Source organism: Semicossyphus pulcher, unplaced genomic scaffold (genome assembly GCF_022749685.1).
Source record: "Semicossyphus pulcher isolate SPU_LCO1_2020_fin unplaced genomic scaffold, fSemPul1.0.p SCAF_5, whole genome shotgun sequence".
In the NCBI taxonomy this organism is placed as follows: domain Eukaryota; kingdom Metazoa; phylum Chordata; class Actinopteri; order Labriformes; family Labridae; genus Semicossyphus; species Semicossyphus pulcher.
In genome coordinates this window covers 17,283,525-17,307,602 of record NW_027211726.1, presented here as the reverse complement: position 1 = coordinate 17,307,602, position 24,078 = coordinate 17,283,525, and the positions used below count along the sequence as shown (strand labels likewise).

The 24,078-nt window shown below is 43.2% G+C and overlaps 1 protein-coding gene across 1 annotated transcript; it reads left to right on the top strand.

Annotated features, from left to right (window-relative positions):
- The first annotated feature begins 815 nt into the window (after positions 1-815).
- Positions 816-23,439, top strand: cunh18orf21 (chromosome unknown C18orf21 homolog). The gene is made up of 5 exons (XM_069681771.1): positions 816-1,110; positions 5,483-5,497; positions 8,047-8,251; positions 21,982-22,175; positions 22,462-23,439. Exons 1-5 carry the CDS (start codon positions 1,016-1,018, stop codon positions 22,622-22,624), a joined length of 672 nt encoding a protein of 223 aa, XP_069537872.1. The 5' UTR covers positions 816-1,015; the 3' UTR covers positions 22,625-23,439.
- Positions 23,440-24,078: the final 639 nt, after the last annotated feature.

Below are 24,078 nucleotides of genomic sequence, written 5' to 3'. Positions count from 1 at the left end.
GCTGCTTCTTTTGATATCCGCACCCCAGAGGGTATCCATCCGTGCGCACTCAGTAGGCTCTTCCCCCTGCTGCTTCATAATATCCAATTTCACATTGTAGCGTTTTCTCTCCCAGCAGAATTCATTTATAGAACCGATGCAATTATTTCACAGATTCAGCAGGAGTTTTATTGACTCAAACGATACCTCGTGACGAGTCCTTGTCGGATGACATAGGTAAATCAATGTGTTCTCGGACTCAAGAAACCCGGTTTGTTAGAGCTCTGATATGCGCAGGATACAGCAATAATGATGTCAACATACCCCACTGTCGTGTTGGTAATTCTTACTGTCCAATAAGATCTAAGGTATGATGACATCAAAGGGTATCTGTGGCAGAGCTGCTGGTTTGCGCTAAATTAATAACTTGTTATTTTGCTCATCTCAGAATTGCAGTCATGAGTTTGTGAGGGTTACAGTGTACGTTACTTTTTGATCAATTATAATTAGGCTCCACATTGGTTCCGTTAGTATCCTATTACTGCACCACATCCATAAATAAGTAATTTAAAAGTTCAATTTAAATCAGATTAATTTTCAATGTAAATCAAAAGGCATATGTGTTCTTTTATTGTATTATTATTTCCTTGTTTTTGACATTTTTTATATTTTCTAAAGACTAACCACTGAGTAGGTAATGAACTGTCACTAAATTCAAGTATGATATCAAACCATGCAGCCGCTCTACTGCAGTGCGCTTCTCATGTACTCGGTTTCCCAGAATGCACCACAGAAAACAGAACGTCAGAATCTCGCGACCAAACGTGGATCTCAGTGGCGTAGCAACCTAGCGTTAGCTTTCTCTACATTAAATTTAAGACATTTCTGACAATTATAGGTTGTTGCAGATAACATGGAGTTTTTATAAGCTCCGTTTTGAGCTTATAGTCACTGTAACGTATTTGTTAGAAGTTAGAGCGCAGAATTTCAGCGGAGTTTCGTTTTTTCACGTGTCGCACCAGCACCCTGTCTGAAAATGAAGACTGCTGATGAAGAAAGATCAGCCAACTTCCTGTTAGACGCCTCTCTGCTGTATAAAGACAAGTGCCCGGAGTTATCACGGTTCTTAATGTAAGAAACTTTGCTGGAACCACTTCATGAATTTTAGGTTAACAGCTGTACTCCTCTATCTGTCCTCTGTTGTTGTAATGGTAGCATGTAGCCGCTAGGTGGGAGAGCTGGACCAGTGTTAACGGTTGACTTCCTGCCAAAATTATGACGTCATTTATAGCTACGGATTAATGGTAGTGACATTAAACTGACATTTTAACATTTTAAAATACGTTTTCTTGTCGACATATTTCAAATAGCTAGTCCTCAGATGGGAAAGTCATTCTAAAAATACTGTTACCAAATTAATAATTCACTACTCTTTATTAATAACTTACTTTATATTCTCCTGTTACCCCTGTGCCGTTACTAAAACTTAGCACGGCTTCTATAAAACAAAACATTAATTTGCTGGATCCAGAAGTAGAACTTCTTCTGTGATACAGATAAAATGTCACAACAACAAAGCACTTTTGGCTGCATATACAAGAAATGCTTCGTCATAAAATTAACTAGTTTGACCTAAAGCATCCTGTGATCACATGGCTTATTTTAGTGGCCTGTTAGCACGATTAAGGCAAAGAGGCTTTAACGGTAGAGGAAAACATCAATAATTACTAAATGATCCATAGTGATATGTGTGTATCAAAAGAACTGTCAATCAATTTTAGGGTTATACCAAGACACTGGTTGTGGGGCTCCACCAAGGGGCTCCCATTTTTAAAGGGCAAAATACTGCATGTACAGTTGTTTCAGAATTGTGCGCCTTGGTCTCTAGTGTTGCTCAACTTACCACATGTCCATTCATTTTAAATCTGATTAAGGTTGTTTGTCCAACAAAGTCCATTACTCAGATTTTTCTGTTGCCTATGTTTTCTTTAGTGATTCCACAATCAAGATTGTGTACTACTGAACATTTAATAGTGCTTGTGAAGCATGAAACCCTATTGCTGTTGATGTCACATGAATGGTCTTTTGAAGCTGGACATGAGCCAGTTGTGTCTGGTGGCCTCTCATGTACAGGTGTAACTACATGTACAAACATGTGAGAGCTGCTGCATCTGATAATTCAGTTAGAACTTTTTAGTGTGAAGCAGTTGCAGAGTGAAGTAGATTTCTTTGGCGAGGTCCCAGCACCTTCCTGACAAGCATGGAAATGAGAGCGACGCGAAGAAAACAAAGTTCTGCAAATACAGACAATACCTCTAATCATAGAGTAGGTGCACCAGGCTGTAAGCCGCGTCTCCTTTGTAGTATCTTTTGCATGGTTGTTAAAAGGACCCATACAGAGTATAAAGTCTTTCCCAAGGCTCCAACTGTCTTTATCTAATTAACCTCCTGCAGTCAAGTCTTTTCATTCCTATTAGAATACATTACAATATCAATTAATGCCTGATTCTAATTTGCTTTATCATTTACAGTTCACCGCTCAAGATTTTTAGCTTTTGCTAGAAGAGGAATCCATTCCATTTTGCTCTGATGGCATATCCCACACTGTGGTGATTGCCTTATTGTATGGAGAGTAAAAGCCAATAGTCATTTCAGGAGAAATCCTCTTAAGCCTTAGTCTCTGTGTGTGTGTGTGTGTGTGTGTGTGTGTGTTTGTGGGTGCGTGCTTGTGTGTGTGCTTTAGATGCCTGATGAGTGGAAGCGTGCATACTAGCTATACCTTACAATTCCTCTGTCTTTCTGCTGTCTGTCAGGTTTTAAACAGTATCTAGGTTTGTGACATGTAGTCTCTCCTTAATCCAAGCTACTTTGACAGTAGAAGTGCTGTTCCTTTCACCTCTCAGTCGCTACCAAGCTGACACCAATTAAACTGAGGATAGCTAACGGCTACATGCTGATTTATCCAGGGCTCCGGTTTACATGCGGAGTGTGGCATTGCATGTGTACATGAAATGTTAATTCAATTCAGGTGTGTTTCGCAATGTGTTTATCAGCATGTATTGTGCAGCTCTTAAGGGTTTTATTGCATTTAAATAACTGTGTAAAAGTTTGCATGTGAACTCTCGCGGCTCATGTTTAAGTTGGGTTTCAGCCACGTCCCTATATCCTTTAGCATGTTTTCACCTCCTCCTGAGCCAGGAAACTTGTGGCCAGAGAGAATGGAAACAAAAAAAGGAACTTTTAATAGTGAAAGTATAGGTCTTTATATGGACATTTTCAAGCCCTGATCGAGATTCCTGTGATCAGTTGTGGTTATAGAAAAACAATTCGACCATATTTAAATGACCCAGCAGGCAAGACTGAATATTTGGATCACTGGCAATAAGACCTGGCTGGTTTCATGCCAAAGTGGCCTGGCCAAATGACACAATTAGCAGCCAAGCAAAGTCAGATGAGCTAATTCACTGCTGCATTTGATCGTCAGCCAGAGCTAACTGAGAGGAAATGAAAATGTTTTTGTTAGCACTTAAAAAGCCGCCATAAGTGGTCGGTGATGATGATGTTTTTATTCCTAATGAACCACAACTGTCTCTCTGTTTTCTTCTTGGGGGTTTCCAGTGCCTTCACCCTCTCCTGTTATGGTTTTGGCCCTGCGTCACTGGAGTGTGTGTTCCGTGGGTGCCTGTCAGTGCTCGTACACACTACCGCACATATTTCTTGGATATTGTGTTGCTGCCTTCTGCCACTGTCTGCACCTTCTGTCGCTCTGATGATGACTGGATGTGTTTGTGTGCGTGTTCGCCTCGGGGGTTACAATTCGATTGAAGTATCATTGTCGATCCTCGCTCGGTAAAAATGTATCACTGCTGACTTGTGGCGAAGGCTTTTATTAAATTGGTAGTCTGTTTGTGTATATGTGTGTGAGTTGTCTAGGATGGTATTTAGTGAACATGACAGCCCTGTTTCATGTGTGTTTTTGTCCTGGTATGTGAGCTGACGTCACTGTGTTGTGGCTTACGTTGCCGCACTGGTGGAGCGATTTTCCAGTAAGTTCATCATCATAGCTGCGTGTCTGGTAACTGGAGCCGGACTGAGTGGTCTGATAGCTGAAAAATGCAGGATGTCAGCTGGAAAAAACAATGACTATTTTTAAAAATAGCTTTAAGTGCTTTTGTTCTGCATCACACAAAAGAGACCAGCGTGTTGTCTTTGGCAGTGGTATTGGAATTACAGTAAATAATGGCCTTATTTTTGCAGACCAGTTTTAATAAACTAAAGAACCAGACAATTTACATTGTTGGTGCTTAATAAAAAGTCAGGGAATCACCAGAATTAATACAAATCATCATAAATGCGTGCACCAAATTTCATTCATCTGTTCAATAGTTGTTGGAACATTTAACTTCAAAATAAGTATCTCTTCGTGGACTATTTTAGGGTTAGTAATCATCATGTAGGAACCAATGACTGTATATAAAGATGGACGACGCGTCTCCATCTGCTCTCATTGTACCAAATCGAAGCCAAAATACCCCCCATGACGGGCGCTGCCATCTTGCGCTGGTGACATAATTTGGAGCCAGAGCTGCACAGTAGAGATCGGCAGGTGGAGCCGCATTAGCCACTTCCGCTAACCAAAACACACACTTAACTTAACGCATGTCGGCGTATTTAACAGCAGAACAGCTTCTTGTGTTGGTCTGAAACAGACGTTCACAGATATGGAAACTTTAATGACTGTAGTGATTGTTTTAGTTACGTCTCCTCTCATCGTTCCTCCTCTACACTGCTAATCAGGAACAGATCGGCTGCAGGAGCCGTATTTGTCAACAGAGCTGTCAATCATCCTTTTTACAGCATCAGATAACTGATTAAAAATAAACTTGTCAGCAAAATGAACACTTGGACATAAATCAGCATGATAAGAACTAACTATAATGACAGTAACCATGTTTGAGAAAAATGTATTTAGAGTGTATTTTGATTTTATAGTTTGACTCATGTCCCATCTGTTAACATGGAGGAGGCGGGCTTTATGACCTATATTGCAGCCAGTCAGCAGGGGGCGATAGAGAGGGTTTGTCATGTCATGTTGTCCATATTTTTTACAGTCTATGGTAGGAACCATGAGAGCCTGTGCTGTCTATTTGACTGGATAAATGAACACATTGATCTGCTGGTGGAACTACATGGGAAATCAGGGCATCCCCAAAGTTATTTAGAGTTGTTCTAATGGTTGTTGAGAGGTTTCAATCTGGACCAAAATGGTCGACTGATCGACTGACACGCTCGTGTTGCCTGCCCTCGAGGCACGCCCTCACCTCGGCTAAATGTCACTTGAATGATTATCTAAGTAGTTTCCAGTTGTTCCTTTTTTTAGTCTGTCAACTAATCGATTGTTTTGTGCTTTGACTCAGCTGAACTCTGTCATCCATCCGCCATTCCTTTTCGTCACAAACTTCTCCTCTTTTCACCCTATCTCTCGTCTTACAGCCCCTCTCAGCAGGAGGCGGCAGACGTCTCCACTCGTACAAGAAAGCTCTAGACTGTGAGGCACCTGCTTGTCTCTTTCTCTGTCACATCCAGCTGATAAATGCACCCTGCTCGACGGATACAGTATCTAGAGTGCTCACTAATTGACACTGAACATACCACAACCTGAGCCTGGCTGTAATGTCTAATATCTGGGATACAAGCACAAGTGAAGGCGTTTCATACAGCAGCAGTTGCAGCAGTTTTTTTCCCTGATGGGCAATTTTCAGCACTCTCATTTATTGCTCTTTGCCTCTGCCAGCTCTTCTGTCTCTAATTACATTATTACATTATAGCAAACACCCACCTCCCACCCCGTCTGCAGCTTCCAAGGCTCCGTTGTTGATTGCATCTCCCAGTTGTCAGCAGTTCATGGGAAGGTCCCATATCTTCAGTGTTCATCACTGCCGCTAAGTGTGCACTTAAAAGGAGATGCATGACAAGTATGTTAATAAGATTAGGGCAGTGGAAGAGGCCTTTGCGGCGCACGGTTTCTGGAAGTTGGCTCATCAGGGAAGCAGATTGTGGTGGAAACAGAATTCCCAGAGAATCCAGCATCACCACCATGTAGTCGTCAGCGGTCTGGGGGAATATTTGTGCGAGTTTGCTTCTTTAGTGCTGCAAAGTAACGAGGAATGTGTCCTCTTATTCAGTCAGAATGTGTTTGTTTGTGGTGTCAAGTGCACCTAATGATACTGAAAACACTGAATTCAAAGCGCACTTACTTTCAAAAGAAGGCTTTTATATGAGCTGCGAATGACGAGAACGGCTCCCTCAACAATCAGAAAATGTTGTTGGGAAACGTTTAAGGCCTGTGAGTCATTATCAGTCCGCTGCAGAGTCACGATCCACCACGCCGGCCTCAAACAGCTTCTCCTCACTCCAATATTTCCCGACACAGCTTCTATATAATCTGACAGCTTAATCCAGTCACTGATTATTACATTTGGTGGGGGATCAGGGGGCAGTGACTCAGCCTGTGGGATGAGAGCGGGCAGATACATTACAAATATAATGCACCACATTTCCTCGCATATGGGCTGCTTGAGAATGCAAGTGCAGAGCATAAACAAACCTGCTTTCCGCCAGACGCCGCTGCAGTCGCCAGCAGGTCAACTCCAGATTAAAACCGGCCCCCACACTGCCCCGGTCCTGCCTCACGTGCAGAAGGACAAAAATAATTCCTGTCATCGATTTAAGCCCGGGGGCTAATTTTAGCGGGACTTATCAGGCTTTGGTAAAACATTTTCATAAATATCTCATAGCGAGCGTTCCAAAGCTGGAGGCATGCTGGCGGTCGTTTACAAGGGGAGGGGGAAGTCATTGAAATGGTTTGGATAGTTGCCCTATATTGTTTCCACTACACACAAAACTACACTGCATTTTTTCCATCTTGTAATGGGTTTATTTGAATCAGTTTCAGCAGAATTACTTACTGCTTGCGTTCTTTCACTAATTAAATTGTAAACAAAATGTGCCCAAATATAATTTCCTTATCACTTAGCTTGTTTATTGGTTTGTTCCAGAGAGAGAGGAGCTGCTTTAATGTAAATTGAGAAGGCCACATTAGAATAAATGAACGTGCATGCTGAATAACTTATGAATTCTTTCCCCTCCAGAGGAATATATCCCTTATCCATTTAGAGAAGCTGTAATTATTCAAGTTTTCTGCATAATCGTCTTGTACAGTTTTTTTTAACATTAAACTTCGTTACTGTTTGATTTTAATCTAATGTGGTTTGTTCAAAATGTCTCATTGTGCCTTTTCTTCTTCTCCTTTAGGCAGCGGCCTGGGAAGTCAAACGGTGAGTGAAGAGACCTGCACACCCCTGAAGAATCAGACCTTGTTCTGTTTTTGTTTCCGATTATGTTCATCAGCAATGTCACAGAGTGAATAATAGCACGAAGAGCAGAATGCAGTAGTAAGGAGGACCGTGTCACCGCCGGCTTGTCAAGGTTGATAAAGCTCACAAACCCTCAGCCAAACACAGCGGAGTCAGCCAGCTGTCTGAGGCAGACTGGCTGGTGGGATCAAACAAACACACACACACAGACACAGGGCCATGCCAGCCAAAACCACATCAATAGCTAGTGGTGCCATTTAGTTTGGCTATTCAGGCTTCAAGTAACAGAGGTGCTGGTCCCTTAGAGAGCAACATGGTGTTTGTACAGAGCATGATTCATAGAGCCTGACATAATGTGTCAAAGTGTGACAAAGCCTAATAAAGCCGCTGGAATGTGGATATTTTTTCTGTGAATATAATAAAAAAGAATGTATCTGTATGAATCTGTATGCAGCTGTTCAAACCATGATACTCAAATTGATTTGAACTATCCGCTGAAAGAGAAATCTCTTTGCATTCCAGCTGAAAGTGATGGAAAACAGTCTGCAAAGCTCTCTTAATGACCCTCACATTACAGCACTTTACTTTGGTGTTACTGTGAAAAATATGCACGACTGCACAGCAATAGCATAACTGATGCAGGTGCTGGATAATCTGTCTCTCTCCTCTTTTCAGCAAAATCAAAGCTGAGATCCTCCAGCCTGGTGCCGAAGACCTCGGCGTGTCCGTCCTGCCATCAGTGGCTGCAGTCGGACAACCAGCGTGTGCGTCTGCGGCCCAAGCGGCGTCCGTCAGCGCGGGTGCAGAGTGTCCTGCGCAGGAGGGCCAGAGGCAAACGGCTCAGCCTGATGCAGAAGAATCTGCTGCACCGCTTCCAGATGTCCTGCTCAGTACTGGTGAGAAGACACAACACTTCCACCCCACAGACCTGGTTACGTATTGTACTGCAGTGCAGCAGATTGTCCTTGCAGAAAAACAACAGGGGCATATGCCTCGATTGTGTCCTGGCGTAAAGGTTGGTTATCTTTAGATGGATTTTTGGGGCGGCTGCTGATAAGACCTGCCAGATATGTCGCTTATCACAGTTTCTAATTTACATACAATGATGTTAGGCTTGGGTTGACCTTTGACCCTTAAACGAGGCAAGCAAAAAAAGAAAATCTCAGTGGTGATCAAAAATGTATTGCATAAAAATTTATCACAAGCCCCATATTGTCTCTTAATGCAATGTTTCCAGCGGTTGCGGCCATTTGCATTTAGGAAGTCATTCATATTCATTCCACAGAAAGTGCCTGGTTTCATTATGGTGCTCCACTTGTCATTACAGTCCTTACAGTGGTCCCATTAAGCTTAACTGTAAGAGGAGTATACTGCCAGGCAGTGCTTCGTCAACACTCGCCCTGTTCCCTCCCACAGCCCTCTAAATTGTTACAGTGCTTCTTCTTGTCTCTCCTCTTAATGGGTAGCAGCAGGCAGAGACAAAATGGAAAGCTTATTTTGGCCGGCACCCACCCACTCTACTGATAAGCTCATTTAGAGGGAGGAAAGCAGCGGTGGAGCTCGTGGCAGCAGGGTCATTTCCCTCACTGAATTTGAGAGTAGTGATAGGAGGGAACCACAGAAGAGCCCCTCCGGTGATCCGACATCAGCCTAATGAAGAGCAGCTCTAGTGGAAATGCTGCCTCATTAAATTGCGGTTGGGTCGTTTAGTATGCGAGTATGAGCCCACTCTTCACTATATATCTGTTGACTCTGAGGGCAAAGGGAAGACAGAGATGGATAGAGGGAGCAGGGATGATAAAAGGTAGTGAGAGGAGTGCGACACAGGAGAGGGGGACAGACAGGGTGGGAGGCAGATAAGAAAGGGAAAGTGGAATGATGGCCTGCGAGAGAAAAAGTTGTCAGCTTGTGAGATAACTTTGTATGCAGCGGTGTCTGCGTGCCCCTCCCTGCTCTACCTCTGTGGGATGAGTTAAAGGACCGATCCAGGGTCTGAAGTCAGCTAGAGACATTTATTTCACTCGACATTTCTGTTAAGGAGGCTGCATTAGAAACATGGAGGCCTATTATTGGGGTTGTTGAGATAATTAAACTAATCTTGTTTTAACGCAGTAACTAAATTGTCTGTGAAAGAAGAACGTAGCTGCAGTCTGAACAATAACAGCATGCATACAAGCCCCAACATGGACCTTGCGATGCAGGATTTAATCAGGAACTCTACCTACAACAGAAATCTTATCAGCCCTGAATGTCTTTGATTAATAATACACAGATACACGGTGTCATGTCTCAGAGACGTTCAGAAGATAACTCATTCAAAAGCATCTAATTCATTGTCTTCATAATTTCATAAATCATAAAAGTTCCCACTGAACCAGCTGCACGAGCTGCTCCATGGTCAAACATACTGATAGCATAGCGCTTACATCAGTTTTAGGAGAAGTATCTTCTTCATATGTAGAGATGTATTTGTTTACTTTAAAACTATAACTTTAATCTAGCCAGCTAAACTAGACAACTTACAAAGCTAATGCTATGGTTTGTTAGCTTATATATGACTTTAGGTGTCAAAGGTCGAGGGACAGAGGTCGTCTTATGCTGCAAAGATTTTAAAGGACCTTTTTGTCAAATTTGTGATTTGTAATGCTGAGGGAGGGAAGCCACTGGGCTTCCTTCAGGCACACTCACACAGAGCCAAAGATTTAGGGCATCTCTCGTAAAAAAAAAGGATCATGATTGATGTTTTTTACGAGAGATGCCCTGATACAATAAACTAAATCCCTGGCTCGGTGCGAGTGTGCCTGAAGAAAGCCCAGTGGCATCCCTCCCTCGACAGTTTACTTTTTAGCCTTCAAGAGCACCTGGCTTTCACCTGGAGTTTAACACCGTGCTACAGTGAGCACCCGGTATCCGTCTTTTTTCATGATTTTTAATGTTGGTCTATTTATTTATAAAAAAAAAAGGTTATAGGGGGGCTTCAGGGTGGTGATGTGGTAAGGGCTGTCGCCCCTCCCTCTTGCTGTCTCCCTAACCTAGAAGTTTCTTAGTTCGAACCCTGGTTTGGACGAAGTGGGCCTTTCCGTGTGGAGTTTGCATGTTCTCCATGTTGTCTTTTTCAAAGTTACTTAACCCAGGGCATTTTGTTTACCTGCTGCTTCAACCCAACCTGAGATATGTGTTAGCGAGCCGCAAGAGAGCAGCAAGTTTGCTAACTTTGCGAGCTCTATTCATGTTATTAGTCTGATAAAATAACAATCCCGGTCAGCTACCACCGCAAAAAACAACAAAAACGTTAACTGTCTTTTTAGCCAGCTATTGAATTTGCCTCGGTCATGGACTCATAACTAGGGGTGGGAGTCTCAGGGTTACTCACGATACGATACAATAATATCATGATACAGCATTTCTGCGATAATTGATAAATTGCAAGACAATGATATATATGAAAATCACGATATCTGATCAACTTCTTCGGCCAATTAATTTCCATTCACGTTACCCTCATTCATGTCGTAAGCGCCACCGCAAGGAGTCATGAAGTAGTGACACGGTGAGTCAAAATGATGTTTATAGCGGCGTATATTTGTGAATTAAAATATTGAAATTTTACGCCAGCCTGTCGATAATTGTATTGCACGAGTCAGGACCCTTGTCATAACTTTAATATCTTAAAGCCATATTAAAGTAATACAGTCGCTGCTCTCCAGCTCTGCCCTCCAAATATGGTCACTTCTGGTTAAAAAAAAATCACGATAGTAAAAGCTACAACGTCAAACTCTTCAAAGGCTTCAAAAGAACATTTCACAAACTAACTAGTGATGTCAGAGTGCTGCATTCACTTCCTATATACAGTCTATGGTGAAGACTCATGACTTCAAGAAAGCGTTTCAGTGCAGCAAAAATAGCGTTTGCCCTCGAGTGCACAATGAGTCATCAACATTTTTGTATAATTTCCAGGAAATAACGAAGCCTAAAATATTATTAAGAACTCTGCCATATTATTCACACTTATTTTGACATTGTTGCGACAGATCTTGGCCTGTAGGTGACATATGTGTACATCTATTTTGATTTCATGAGAACTTAATCGCGTGTAACTCTTACCCAAAACATCACCCATAGTCCGAAATAACTATGTTTTGTGTTGTACCCTGAAGGCCTCAGCCATGACTGTGCACCTCTCCTCTGACTCACTTGTCAACAGTGTTCAGGTCCACATGGAGGATGTTGATGCTGGATCGTCACGAGACTTTAGTAAACCGATACACGCCAAGCCTGTCCTCTGAGGTATTTTTACCTCCTGTTTCACGGTCACTTGCCTCTGATATACTGGAGGTTCAAGGGGCCGTAATAGAGGTGATAGCGAGGCGATACCCTTAAAATGTAGAGTGTTGGAGCGGGGGAGATAAGAGGAGGAATGCAGACTGATTTTCTTTGGCTCTACGCTGATGAACAGAACACAACAACCCTGACAGGCAGAGCGGCACGGGAGCCTGTATAAAGAGATTAGCACCCAGCCGCCTCCTCTTTAACGATGGAAGCGTGGGGTCATGGATAGGATAGCAGGAGAATCAGATGTAGTAGAAGAAGCTTGTTGAAATTGCATTTCAAGAGGATGCTGTCGATTTTTAGCCTATTTCAACAACCTGCGTCACAGCAACCACGTGCCGTTAACTTGTTGTTTATTTTCTTGTGCCAGAGTTGTGTCTGAGTGCTATGCCTGCTCTACTTACTGTTAGTCACGTTGCACCAACAGAAAGAAGAGGAGGATTTATTGGAGAACTAATCAAAACACGCTGCCGTAGAAATGTATTGTCGTGTTTGAGTGCACTTCCAGACAGACATGAATTCAAAACAAGGTGTGAGTATTTGCAGAAGCAGATAACCGCGCACGCTTGTGTTCACAGCTCTCTTCCAAGTGTCAAAACAATTCTGGGACGCTGCTGCGGATGAGAGGTGTTTGAAGTCCTTTGTAAGTTCTTGTTTGGATCAGTTGAAGTCGTTTCTCCAGGCAAAATGTGAGTGAAATACGCACGTTGTCTTCCAAACAATAGGACTTCTGTTTTCTGTAATTTGTGTTATTTTCTGTAGTGATCATTTATACACCGATCAGCCATAACATATGACCACTGACAGGTGAAGTGAATAACATTATCTCGTTACAGTGGCACCTGTCAGAGGCACCAGAAGAGGTGGGAAATGTTAGGCAGCAAGTGAACATTTTGTCCTCGAAGTTGACGTGTTGGAAGCAGGAAAAATGGGCAAGATTAACGATGTGAGCGACTTTGACAAGAGCCAAATTGTCATCTAGCCAATTGGCTTACCTTAGGAATACATGACCCCAGAATGCACTATGGGAAGAACGCAAGCCGGCAGAGGCAGTGTGATGCTTTGGGCAATGTTCTGCTGGGAAACTTTGGGTCCTGCCATTGATGTGGATGTTCCTTTGACACGTACCACCTACGTAAACATTGTTGCAGACCAAGTACACCCCTTCATGGAAACAGTATTCCCTAATGGCAGTGGCCTCTTTCAGCAGGACAACACGTCCTGCCACACTGCAGAAACAGTTCAGGAATGGTTTGAGGAACACGACGACACGTTCAAGGTGTTGACTTGGCCTCCAAAGTCCCCAGATCTCAATCCAATCGAGCATCTGTGGGATGTGCTGGACAAACAAGGAGGCCCCACCTCACAACTTAGAGGACTTAAAGGATCTGCTGCTAACGTCTTGATGCCAGATACCTCAGCACACCTTCAGAGGTCTAGTGGAGTCCATGCCTCGACGGGTCAGGGCTGTTTTGGCGGCAAAAGGGGGACTTACACAATATTAGGCAGGTGGTCATAATGTTATGGCTGATTGGTGTATCTCTACAGTTTCTGTTGAACTGATGCGCCTTTCTCGACACAAATATAAGTGTTAAAACATGTGACTAGAAGATGCACATTCACACTCATACACATTGTCACGAGCAGTATTTCTCCTCCAGGGTGTAAATCCTCTGTTATTTCACTCCCTTTAGGATGTATGTGTGCGTCGCCCTCGGGGTGCATGATGTGCTGTCGTCAGCTCTGTGAACTTGTGTCTCAGACGTATTATAAATCAGGTTTGTTTATGCACACTTGGCAGGCTATCTAGCAATAGACATGTAAATAAGCTGTTGGATTGTAGCCCCACAAGACAAACAGAGACCCTAAATGGAGCGAAGGATGGCCTGGTAGTTGGTTTGTTCCTTCTGCTTGAGCAAAGATTTATACTTCACAGCAGTTTAAAATTATTTATTGTATATATACTAGCTCATCGTGTTGTTTTTGCTGCTGAATTTATGCCCTTGTGCCTACACTCAATAGTACTTCCTCAGAAAATAGGAGGTTATTCTAGCTGATAGCTCACCGGGAGAGTTTCCCAAGACAGGTGGAAAGGCACGTTGATTGAATGTGTAGTCTCGATTCCTTTGTCTGAAAACAACTTCTCTTCCAGACTTAAGGATGAATCAGGCATGAAAAACAGAGTGACAGAACACAAGTGGTTGACAAATCTTTTCCCAGAAGAGTCATTTCTCCCTGACGAGGCCGACCTCTCTTTTGATTTATGTCACCGCTTCTTCTTTACCTCACCGACCGCCTCTCATCCTCCATTCCTTTGTTTTCTTGCACTCTCTCATCCCTTTCTTCTACTCATCTACCTGACACGACCCCCTGCCCTCATCTCTCCTCTCATCTCCTTCCGTTCTTGGCCACCTCTCCCGCATCCCTCTCTCTTATTTATCTTAACTGGAGTAATGCCTTTGGAGAAATGTGCCTCTTGAGGAGATGACAGCAAACAGGAGACAGCCATGTCTGGATTGGTGCTCTGCCAGGGGAAAGCTCCACCGAGGGTTATGACACCTCGTGGGTGTGCAGTGAGTGACAGTGTGACAAGAGGGGATTGTGTTTGGGGGGAAGAGAAAGGCCAGGGGGGAATCTGAAACAGCAACAGTAGCGGTGGCCTTGAGCGCTATAGATATAAACACAGGGGACTTACTTGGGAAGTGGAAACATTCACTCATGTCTCACGTGTATTTGGATTTAACAAAGTGCGTACTGGAGTATTTTAAGCATAGTAACACGCACACCAGCCAGAGCAGGGACTGACACCCTCTCTGGAATCCTTTATGAGTTTATACACACAGGAAAATTGAAATAACTACAATTTATTGGTTTTGATAGTGTTGAAATATTCACATTTTAACACACACATCTTCAGGGTGCATGCTTCTTTGTCTGGCACACACACTGTAAACCCTAGGCGAGGATCAGATGCGGTTTCTGCTCCCTGCTGTCTTAATATTTGTCTCCTGCTCTCATGCAGGATAAAGCTCATATAGCGAGCTCCATGCGGCACCATAACAGCATGTCATCTCTCAATTAGCCCCCGTGCCTCTCTTCATTTCCTCTCCTCACGACTATTAAAAGCCACTCTGGAACTTGGCAATCCCCGCCATAGGCTTAACTCCATGCTGGCTCAGGTGCCAAGCTTTAGAAGCTGCCACGGTTCACCAGCATTTACATATATCGCTCCTGTAATTGATTCTGTCAGCATGAGGGCACGTTTATGGCTTCCATGACATGTTTATTATAAAGCAACCCATGTGCTATAGACGGCCTCTTATGATGGCTGCAGCAGAGCTCCTGATGCAGATCCCCAGACTCCACCTGTGCTCAGAGCAGCTGGAGCGCAGCTGGTCCATCCAGGGGCCAGATGTGTGCAGAATTAAAGTGTGTGAACGCTCACGTAGGCAGTCAGGTTCTATAAGCCACATGAACGTCTGGTTCTGTTTTATAAATCTGAAGCATTGTGGAAGTGGGCGTAGGCGCACAAACCTCATTTCCACTCATACATTTAAATGAATGTAGAAATGCCCTTAAGCACCAATTTGCATATCAATATTTTGCAGGCTCCACAGCTGATCTTCAAACGGCAAAGACAAAGTGCAGTTTCATCAACTGCAAAGTGCAGGCTTCAAACCTCATCACACAATCATGCATGTGTCTACTACTTAACAATGTCCGAGATATTTTTTTGCAAATGGAACGTTTTATTTTGCTCTTTGAAGTGTCATAAATGCAAAGTACATCAGGCCATTAAGCAGGGGTACACTGATGTCCTGGATGAAGCTTTCACAGATGATATCTGCATGAAGCATTTGTTCTCACAGTTTATCTCAAGGTCCCTGAGTTTTTCCACAGTGAGACAATGCTCATTTAAGGGATCCAGAAGAACATTATATAACTCTTATATAATTTGATGAATCATAAAACCCCCGAGCATCATGAAAAACATATTCCTTTATATACCCCCTCCAGTGAAAATCAAGTGTTTAACCTTGTATACATCTCCATGTGCTTTTAAATTGCAGTGTACCAAGGACAGGCCGAACAACACGTTTTCAGACTGGCAGGTTTGAGACGTCACAAACCTAAGGAGCCAATCCCGTTAATGGACAGGGTGACGCTATGCGTGTCATTATGTGCAACCTATGGCAACCACTTTGGTGATGCGTGACCCAGCTGTAACCGTCATTGTAGATGCCAAATTTTACAACAGAAATAAATATGTTTACAGCCTGGTACAAAAAATGCTTTCGTTCTGGATTAGCCGGCTCTGGCATTTCCAATATGGCAACCGACAACGCCGGCGCAATTCGTCCTTCAAAGCGCTCCTTCAGAAACCTATGGGTGACGTCACTGAGACGACATCTATTATTTATACAGTCGATGTGAAATACATTACCATTCTGATACGTCCACTTGTATGCGACCTTCTTCTTCTGAATCGCTTTCCGGTTCGAACATGTACGGCTGATTTACCCCTATATCACCACTCGCCATTATAAAGCGTACAGAAGCTAACGTAGCACAATAGAAAAATCAAAACAACCATTGAGCTTTGTGAGTTTGAGCCTTCTGAGTTTGAAGGCTGTGGGATAAATCCTCCAGCCCTCACCCTGGTTTGTTTTGATGCCGACCTGCTGATGTGATGCGGGATGAAATGTGACCTTTATCAGCCCAAACCGAGACGGAGAGAAAATACAGAAGCAGATATGACATCTTTTTTTAAATGGCAGCGTGTAGCAGCTCTGCATTCAGATCTGCTGTCCGTGTGTTTAGCGGGCAGCCTGTCTGCAGACAGTGTGACTAAGTGGCTGCCTGCACCATCACAGCTTGCCTCGTATCGATCCCCCAACTGCTCTTGTGCTGTCGGCTGCATTGTGTCGTATTGATGTCTTCTCGAATGACTTTCACACACATTGCACCCAGATATTTGTGTGTATAGCTGCACGCACACACATGCTTTTTTGAAATCTCAGTCACACAATCACAACCAAGACGCTTTTGTCACCTTTAATTCAATTAAAAGCCTCTTATAGGCACCTAATTCTGTCACTCCCCCTGTTACTCGACTCATCTTCCGCCTCTTGGGTGGTATCGTACTGCCGAGGTCAAGTTAATCAACCCGGCCTGACCCCTGGCACCACAGAGGAAGACAGGAAGGGAGGTATTTATGGAGCAGGGGCTATTAATAGAAGAAAGGGTCCATTTGCAGATTGATTTATGTGGCTCTGTGTGTGTGTGTTTGTGTGTGTACATGTGTGTTTTTTTCTCTATTCCACATGCAATGTCTCTCATTCCTAGAACAAGTGTAACATATATGAGTGATCTCCGCATGCATGTCACATGGTGGCATTAATATACTGTATGTTCCCTCCAGGTTCCCTTCAGGTGTTTATCTCACGACTCCGTTCTTCTCTTTAGTCACAGTGTTCGGTTACACATGGACAACTGGGCACAGCTTCAGCTGCAAAACAGGAAGCTGCGACATCTCATAGATAGTTGCCCTATTTGTGAATCCTTCCTTATCTCTTATAAATGTCATTTTACATCCCTATGCATGTAAACAAACATATCATGCATGTCTTGAAGCTCATAAATCAAAGGGTAACTGGTTCACAGTCACCACAAGGATTAGCAGATTGGCTCGTATGTGCAATAAAAGAAGGTTAAAGGGCCAGATCGCCAATTTTCAACCTCAGTCTTATCACGTTATTATGGGGAGCTAATGCTATTACGGTAGAAAAAAAATGCAATTTGGCTCTGTGTCTTTAGAGGACGCTATCCGCTTCATCAGTGGGCGCTGGAAAACCTCCACCAGACTAGGGAGCTTGCCGAACTACACTTCCTCAATCTAGGAGGCCCGCCTCTGATGTCATGTCTCGTTCAGAATCCTCAGGTTTGAAATATAAACTGCAGACCTGAAGATTTTTTCGACGATCCACCGGTATATTCTCGTCGTATTTCGGATTCTGTACCGCTCTGAGCCGACGCTAGTATGTCACTCCAGTGTCTCTCGCTGGGTCGTCACTTTCAGAGGGAGGGGCGCAATGCACGCTGGGTGTTGTAGGAATGTAGAATGAGCGACTCCACCAGCTGTTTGTTCAACTTTCTCCACAGCTGTGGCGCCAATTTCAAATATTATTGCTTCTATCGATTACAGAGAACACCAGCTTTGACTGACAGTGGCTTTTTCCAGGGGCGAGTTGCTCCTTTAAGCTGCTTATGCGGGCTGTTAGAGAGGTATATTTGATTGCATGCTGTCTTTTTTTTAATGATTCAAAGGGCGAACAAAAAGTGCTGACAATCCATGCAGCTGTGATATGTGTGTACAGGATCAAGGTTAAGTGGAACTCTGGCTGTCTGTGTCTGTTTCATGTTAAACACAAACATCAGAGAAGGCTCCTCTTTATGTGTGGATTAGATTTTTGACGCTGGCTGACACAGTGTGAAAATATGCTGTGTATTTTTATCAGAGGTTAGAGGCAGTGGAAGCAATGTGGAGTTTAGCGTCGCTTTCTTCCTCTGACCATATGCTGACCCTTGATTTCCCTACCTTTGTGCACAACACAATCGCCCCTAATATCCCTCCAGCTGTGTGTAGCTGCTTGTTTATCCTCCAACATGTCGCCCTCGCCATACGCTTGATTGGCCCCTGTGTTTTTAGTCTGCTGACAGGATCAACAGCCCAAGATGAGGGAAGCAAATCTCTCCGTGGCACCGCTTCACGTGTGCCCCTCCCGAGCGCGTACACTACATGGCGAAGGATTAGCGTAAATTAGACGCTCACACGTGATCGGTGGGGTTGAATTTCAGGTTATTGCGTCTCGTCCAAACCCTGCAGCAGCCATACCGGCATTTTTGTTTTGTAGAGGACAGTGTCATCTTGTCGACGCCTTTATGTTAAAGTTTGCCTGATAAATGTCCACTATGTTTCTTTTCTTAGAGTCGGTCGTGTCGCTGCTTCAGTGCAGGCCAGCTGGTGATAGTGGGGCCACTAGTGGTAACTAGAGGACGAGAGGATAAACAACATGAGGCCGCTCTAGCTGTAAACATCCATCCGCAGCCAGCTGTCCGTCTCCGTTTGATTCACTCCGCTATGAGCTGGTGTTTTTTTTTATCCTCAGCAATAATTGGATAGTCATCTGAACTCGGGGCATGAGGCTGTCACCTAATTGTCCACTTCCCTGATCACTTACAGTATGTGTTACAGCAGCACTATTTATAACTGAGGAACAAGAAGTTTTTGTTCTAGTATTCACAGCCAGTGTCCTGATTGGATTTGATTAGATGGAAGTTTAAGGATCTACAGGAGGAATTTGGGAAACGACAGCAGGAAATAAAAAGGTTGGGATGAGGAGACCTGACAGTGGTGCTGGTATAACGTCCATTAGCATGTCTTTGTAGTGAAATTCTTTTGGCTGAAGACACCAAGAGAAGACAGCGTGTTCTTTAATGATAAGTTTAAACATCTTCATAATCTCCTGCTAACTTTTTCCTTTGGTGAGTTCAAACACTTTGTTCCAGCTTTATCTGCATCATCAGAGTAGCCGCTTCGAGTCGTTACGACTTCTTTTTATGCACCGATTGCGATCGCAATCAGTTTGGAGTTTGCTAAGTTTAGAAGAGTGCGGTTATTTCAAGTTCAGGACAGATAACGAGCTTGATGAAAAGGATTTTACTGGCAAATATTTGCTTTAAGGATATAATCTCATTGAAGGATTTCCATGTAAATAAATCTGTTAAATCACTATCTATCACCGGATGAGGTAACACAATGGTGATTGAGCCTGTGGCCAACTGATGAAAGCCTTTGCATCTGCAGTATATATTATTATTATGGACTGGGTGTCTAACTTTAGAGGAAAAAATCACAAGCGGCGCCCAGCTAGTGACGAGTTTTCCATCACCCAGCAGTGGTTGGTCTGACAGAGAGGGTAGGCGGAGCTAAGCGGCTGCTTTTCCGGTCTCTGCAAGTGTTGCGAGTAAACAGTAATCTACTATGGCTGAACAAACAAAGAAAAGATCGATGACTACAGATACAACTTCAACAATAAGTGAAAATCCAAAGAAAAAGAAATTTGACGCTCAGATGAAGGCAAACAGTCTGAAAAGGAAAGCGACTGTCAGCAAGGAAAATCAAGAGTTACAACAGTAACAAAGGGAGCCAACCGTGGACGTCTGGTTATCTGGGACATATGCGCCCGCAATTACCTTTTACCGCCATAAGGCAAACTTTGAGATTATCACTTTAAGTTTGGATCTCCATTTGCTGAAATAGAGTCTGAGAGAAATTGTTTTTATACCATTATTTGAGCAAACTCAGGAGCAAAAACAGCTTTTAAAATGGCCAATAAAATGTATTTTATGACATTTTATTGGCTCTTATCGGAGAGTTTTCCTCTACAGGTGGTGTTGAACATAAAATCTGCACACTAGCTTGTTTCTTATTTTAACATCTATATCAAGCAATACTTGTGAGGACGGTTAAAATAGAGTTAAAACTTTAGTTTCACCACTTTGTATCCTGCATTGTGACTTTAGTAAACAAAGATGCATCCACATGAGTCCAGTTTGTGTTTGCAGCAGCAGCAGGGTGTAACTGTCCCACAGTTTACTCGACCCTATTCGACAGGGCATTGGTCAGCCTTCCTTTGAGCCACGCCCCCCATGCACAGATGGGTGGGTCAGCTGCTCTGCTTGTATAAAGCTGGACATGCAGGCTCGTGTAGTAAACACTTCACACAGGAAAGAGGAACTTAGTACTCGAAACCCAACTCTCCGACCCCTCGCCGACAGACACCTGTCAGAATCTGAAATGGCTACCTTCGTCTCGGTGAGTTTTCCATCTCATCAGCACTCAGGACTGTCAGCAGCTCGGCTCAGACCTGCTGACCTCTGCAGTGGTGGTCTGTTCTGACTGGTTTGTGCAACTCTGGACGGCTTAATGGGATTAAAGTTACTGCAGGCTGGGAGGAATGTAGAAGAGGAGTCTTTAATCAACACTTAATCGCACTTTGGTGCATTTTCGAAAGTTTTCTTCAGGCAAGAAAGTGTCTGAAAGTTTAAGTCTGTATTAGAGCTGGATTAATCTTCTGAATAAACAGGCCGCTCCCTTCAGCTCGGGGTCAGCTCATCAGTGGGATGATGTGATAGTGTCCAGATTGTTTTCATTACTTGAGCTGATGTTGTGAATACTTGGCAGGAACTCAATAAGAGCATCTGCCAAAAGAGAGATTGTGACTTTCCTTATCTGTCGAACCACTGTGTGCATTTGGTGAAACAGTGCACTTACACCTCATTGAGTTCTTATTGATTGATCATAGATTATTCCCTGTGACACACATGTACTGCAGTTTTTCCTGTCACACTACACGCAATATATCTTTTTATTGGGACACGAGGCAGCGTTATGCAGACGATTGGGATGCCAGGTGTTGTCTTAAATCATGCGGACCCCATGAATTGGCAGTTGGGTCTCGTAACTGTTACAAGTGTGCATGCTTTGCCTTATATAGAGTGTTGTGTAATCCAGCCAGGAAGTTGCTTATAGTTCGTCAAAGTAAAGTGTAAACCTCGTGAAGTGGAAGGTATTTGCTTGGTGTTGGTAGAGTTGAAAGGAAAAAGTCGACCTCCGTACCCTGAATAGATAAAACTGCACGGCAACAGCCCAACCTCGCCCTCCCATAGGCTCATTCAATATTTCCAATCCTGCTTTAACTACTATTTTCATATCTGTAGAAACACACAAAGTAAGATCATCTCTCGGTAGAGCCTCAGCTGTTTGAAGGAATCGTCGCTTGTCATAAATTTGCTTCCTGGACCCCTTTATGAACTCCTCCTCAGCTGTGAGATGTGCCTGACATCTCTGGCCCGCTCTGCGTCACTCAGGGCATACGAGCCATGTCTCATTACCGACCACTTTCCTGCCACAACAGCGTCTAATCCTGCTCTGTGTCCCTTGGGTCCCACGTCAGTGCAATCAGTGTTCAGACTTGGTCACAACAAACTCCTGAGCGTCCCAGAGAAAGACAGCTGGAACGACTAAAGCGTCACCTTCCCTCACTTTGATTTACACTTTTTGGGAGAAGAAGTTTCAAGGGCTTTTTTAGAAAACTTGCTGATTTTTTAGGAAAAGCATCCCTATGGGGATTACTGGTGTGTCTTCACCTCAAAACCTTATTATGTATGAGCGATTTATAGAAGCAGGCCATGCAATATTAATGAACCTTTTCCTCTCCTCTCTTTGTCCCAGATGGCCACCTGCCACACTTGCAGTACGACATCCAGACACAAAGGAATGAACAGGGAGTTTCTCGCTAACTTCGCGAAGACCCACAGCACGCCGGGGAGCATGGGCAAACACAAGACCCCGCAGTCAACCAGCAGAGCCAACATGAACACCCCCAAGACTCCCGGCAAAGACAAGACACCCGCTCATACACCAAGGTAAGTTATTTTAAGCCGGCTAAGAGCTAAAAATTAACATATATTATTTCCTCGACTAAACTTGGGAGGTGGCAGACATCTGAGAGGATGCTGTGTCAGGCATGTCAGCATTTAGATGATTACATTTCTATTCATTCAGCATAAAGTGAACTGCACGTAGCTGTACGTGCTGGTATCCATGCGTGTGAGATCATATACTTGTTGACAGCACACTTTAAAGACGATCTGCAAGCCAACAAAATACCAACTTATTTTATCTTAATCTCATCAATCTCTCTCCCTTCAGGTCCTCCATATCCTCCAGCACTTCAGGGTCCGGCTCATCTTCCTCAAAGTCCGCCTCTAAACCTAAAAACTGGGTCGTCCAGCGTCTCAGCAAGATTCTCCTGCGAGAGGACAAACAGGGCGGCAAGAAGGGGGGCTTAAAAGATTTCCTCTCCTCACTCTGAGTAATGCACCCAAAAGCACCGTTTCTTTATGTCTACTCTGAAAAAAACAAGGGTTCAGACAACTCTTGTTGTAACCTGTTTACACCGACGGCTCAGGGGGAACTTTGGTTTCCGAGCCTGTGTGGAAAGGGTTACAGTTTGCCCACCAACACGACTATTGCTGGGCTGTTAGGAATGGCACTCCTGGTATCCTGAATGCAGCAACTGGGAGCACTGGGCTGGTTATTTCAGCTTTTAATCAGGGTTACTACTTCATCTGTTGAGCCAGTCAGAGGAGAGTGCTTCTTTTGTCTACTTTAGCACAGGCCTCTTGTAGTCTCCTAAACCAGGGGTGCTATTTAAAGAGGAATGTTTGAGGATTTATTGAGAGTTTATCAAACGGCTGAAACATAGCGAGAAACCAAATTTAATTCTGTGATGGTGTTGTTGGCAGGAGAGGCTGGTTCACATGCCAACATCCTTTTTTTTCTAAAGTTAAAATTATACATTTATATGATAACATATGTAAAACAATTAATGTGACTTGATGTTTAAACTTTTGTATTTGAATATAGCTTCTCTTTATTTTTTGTCCCTCTCCAGCGGGGAGATGTACATTTGATTTCTTATTTGGCTTTACATGACAAATGTATACCGTATATGTTGTTGCCACTTTTGCATTTTTGTGCGCTCATAAAAATTGCTTTGAAACTATGTGCTGTTGCCGGTGAAGATCTTTGTAATTATCATTTAGAATAGGATCAGTTTCTGTTTACACTGAGCTGGCACATCTGCCTCAAACCTCACTGACAATCAACTTTGTCAAAACTTTACATTTTCTTTAAGTGTTTTCTTTGACTTAATGTTTTTGTAAGGTTCCTCTTTTCATCTTTTTGTAAAGAGCGGGAATTTAAATATATCGACTGCATTTTGTACTGCTTGATTACCTTCCTGTTTTCCAATAGCTATTCAATGTACATAATGTGTTTAAATCCTGAAATACCTCACATTTGTATTCCACCTACACCGTGAATCGCTGAAATAAAAACTTTTCAGTCTGTGAAACAGCTGTTTTTTCTTACTTTCTAAGAACATCTAAAATGAGAGCTAAAAATTGATTTTCCCCATTTCTTTCAGCAGATACTGATTGAAAATACGCTATTAATACTGCTGCTTTTAATGAGTATGTACAGTTTCTCACATTTCTCAGTTACCAAGTTTGCAATTAAGTAACCCACACTGTATTCACTTTCAGAACATTATTTAACCCAAAGAAAACATTTGTGTGACATATGTTAATTGAAGTTCATACATTGTAAAATAAAAACATAGAGCAAATGTATTTACATGTTAAAAAAACAAACAAAACATGTGCAGGTAGAAATGGCAGTGCAGAGTATGAGTGAAAGGTACTATGAGTATAAAGTATAAGAAAAAGACTGTAAAGAAAGGTAAAGTTTGGTTCCAAAGTTAAT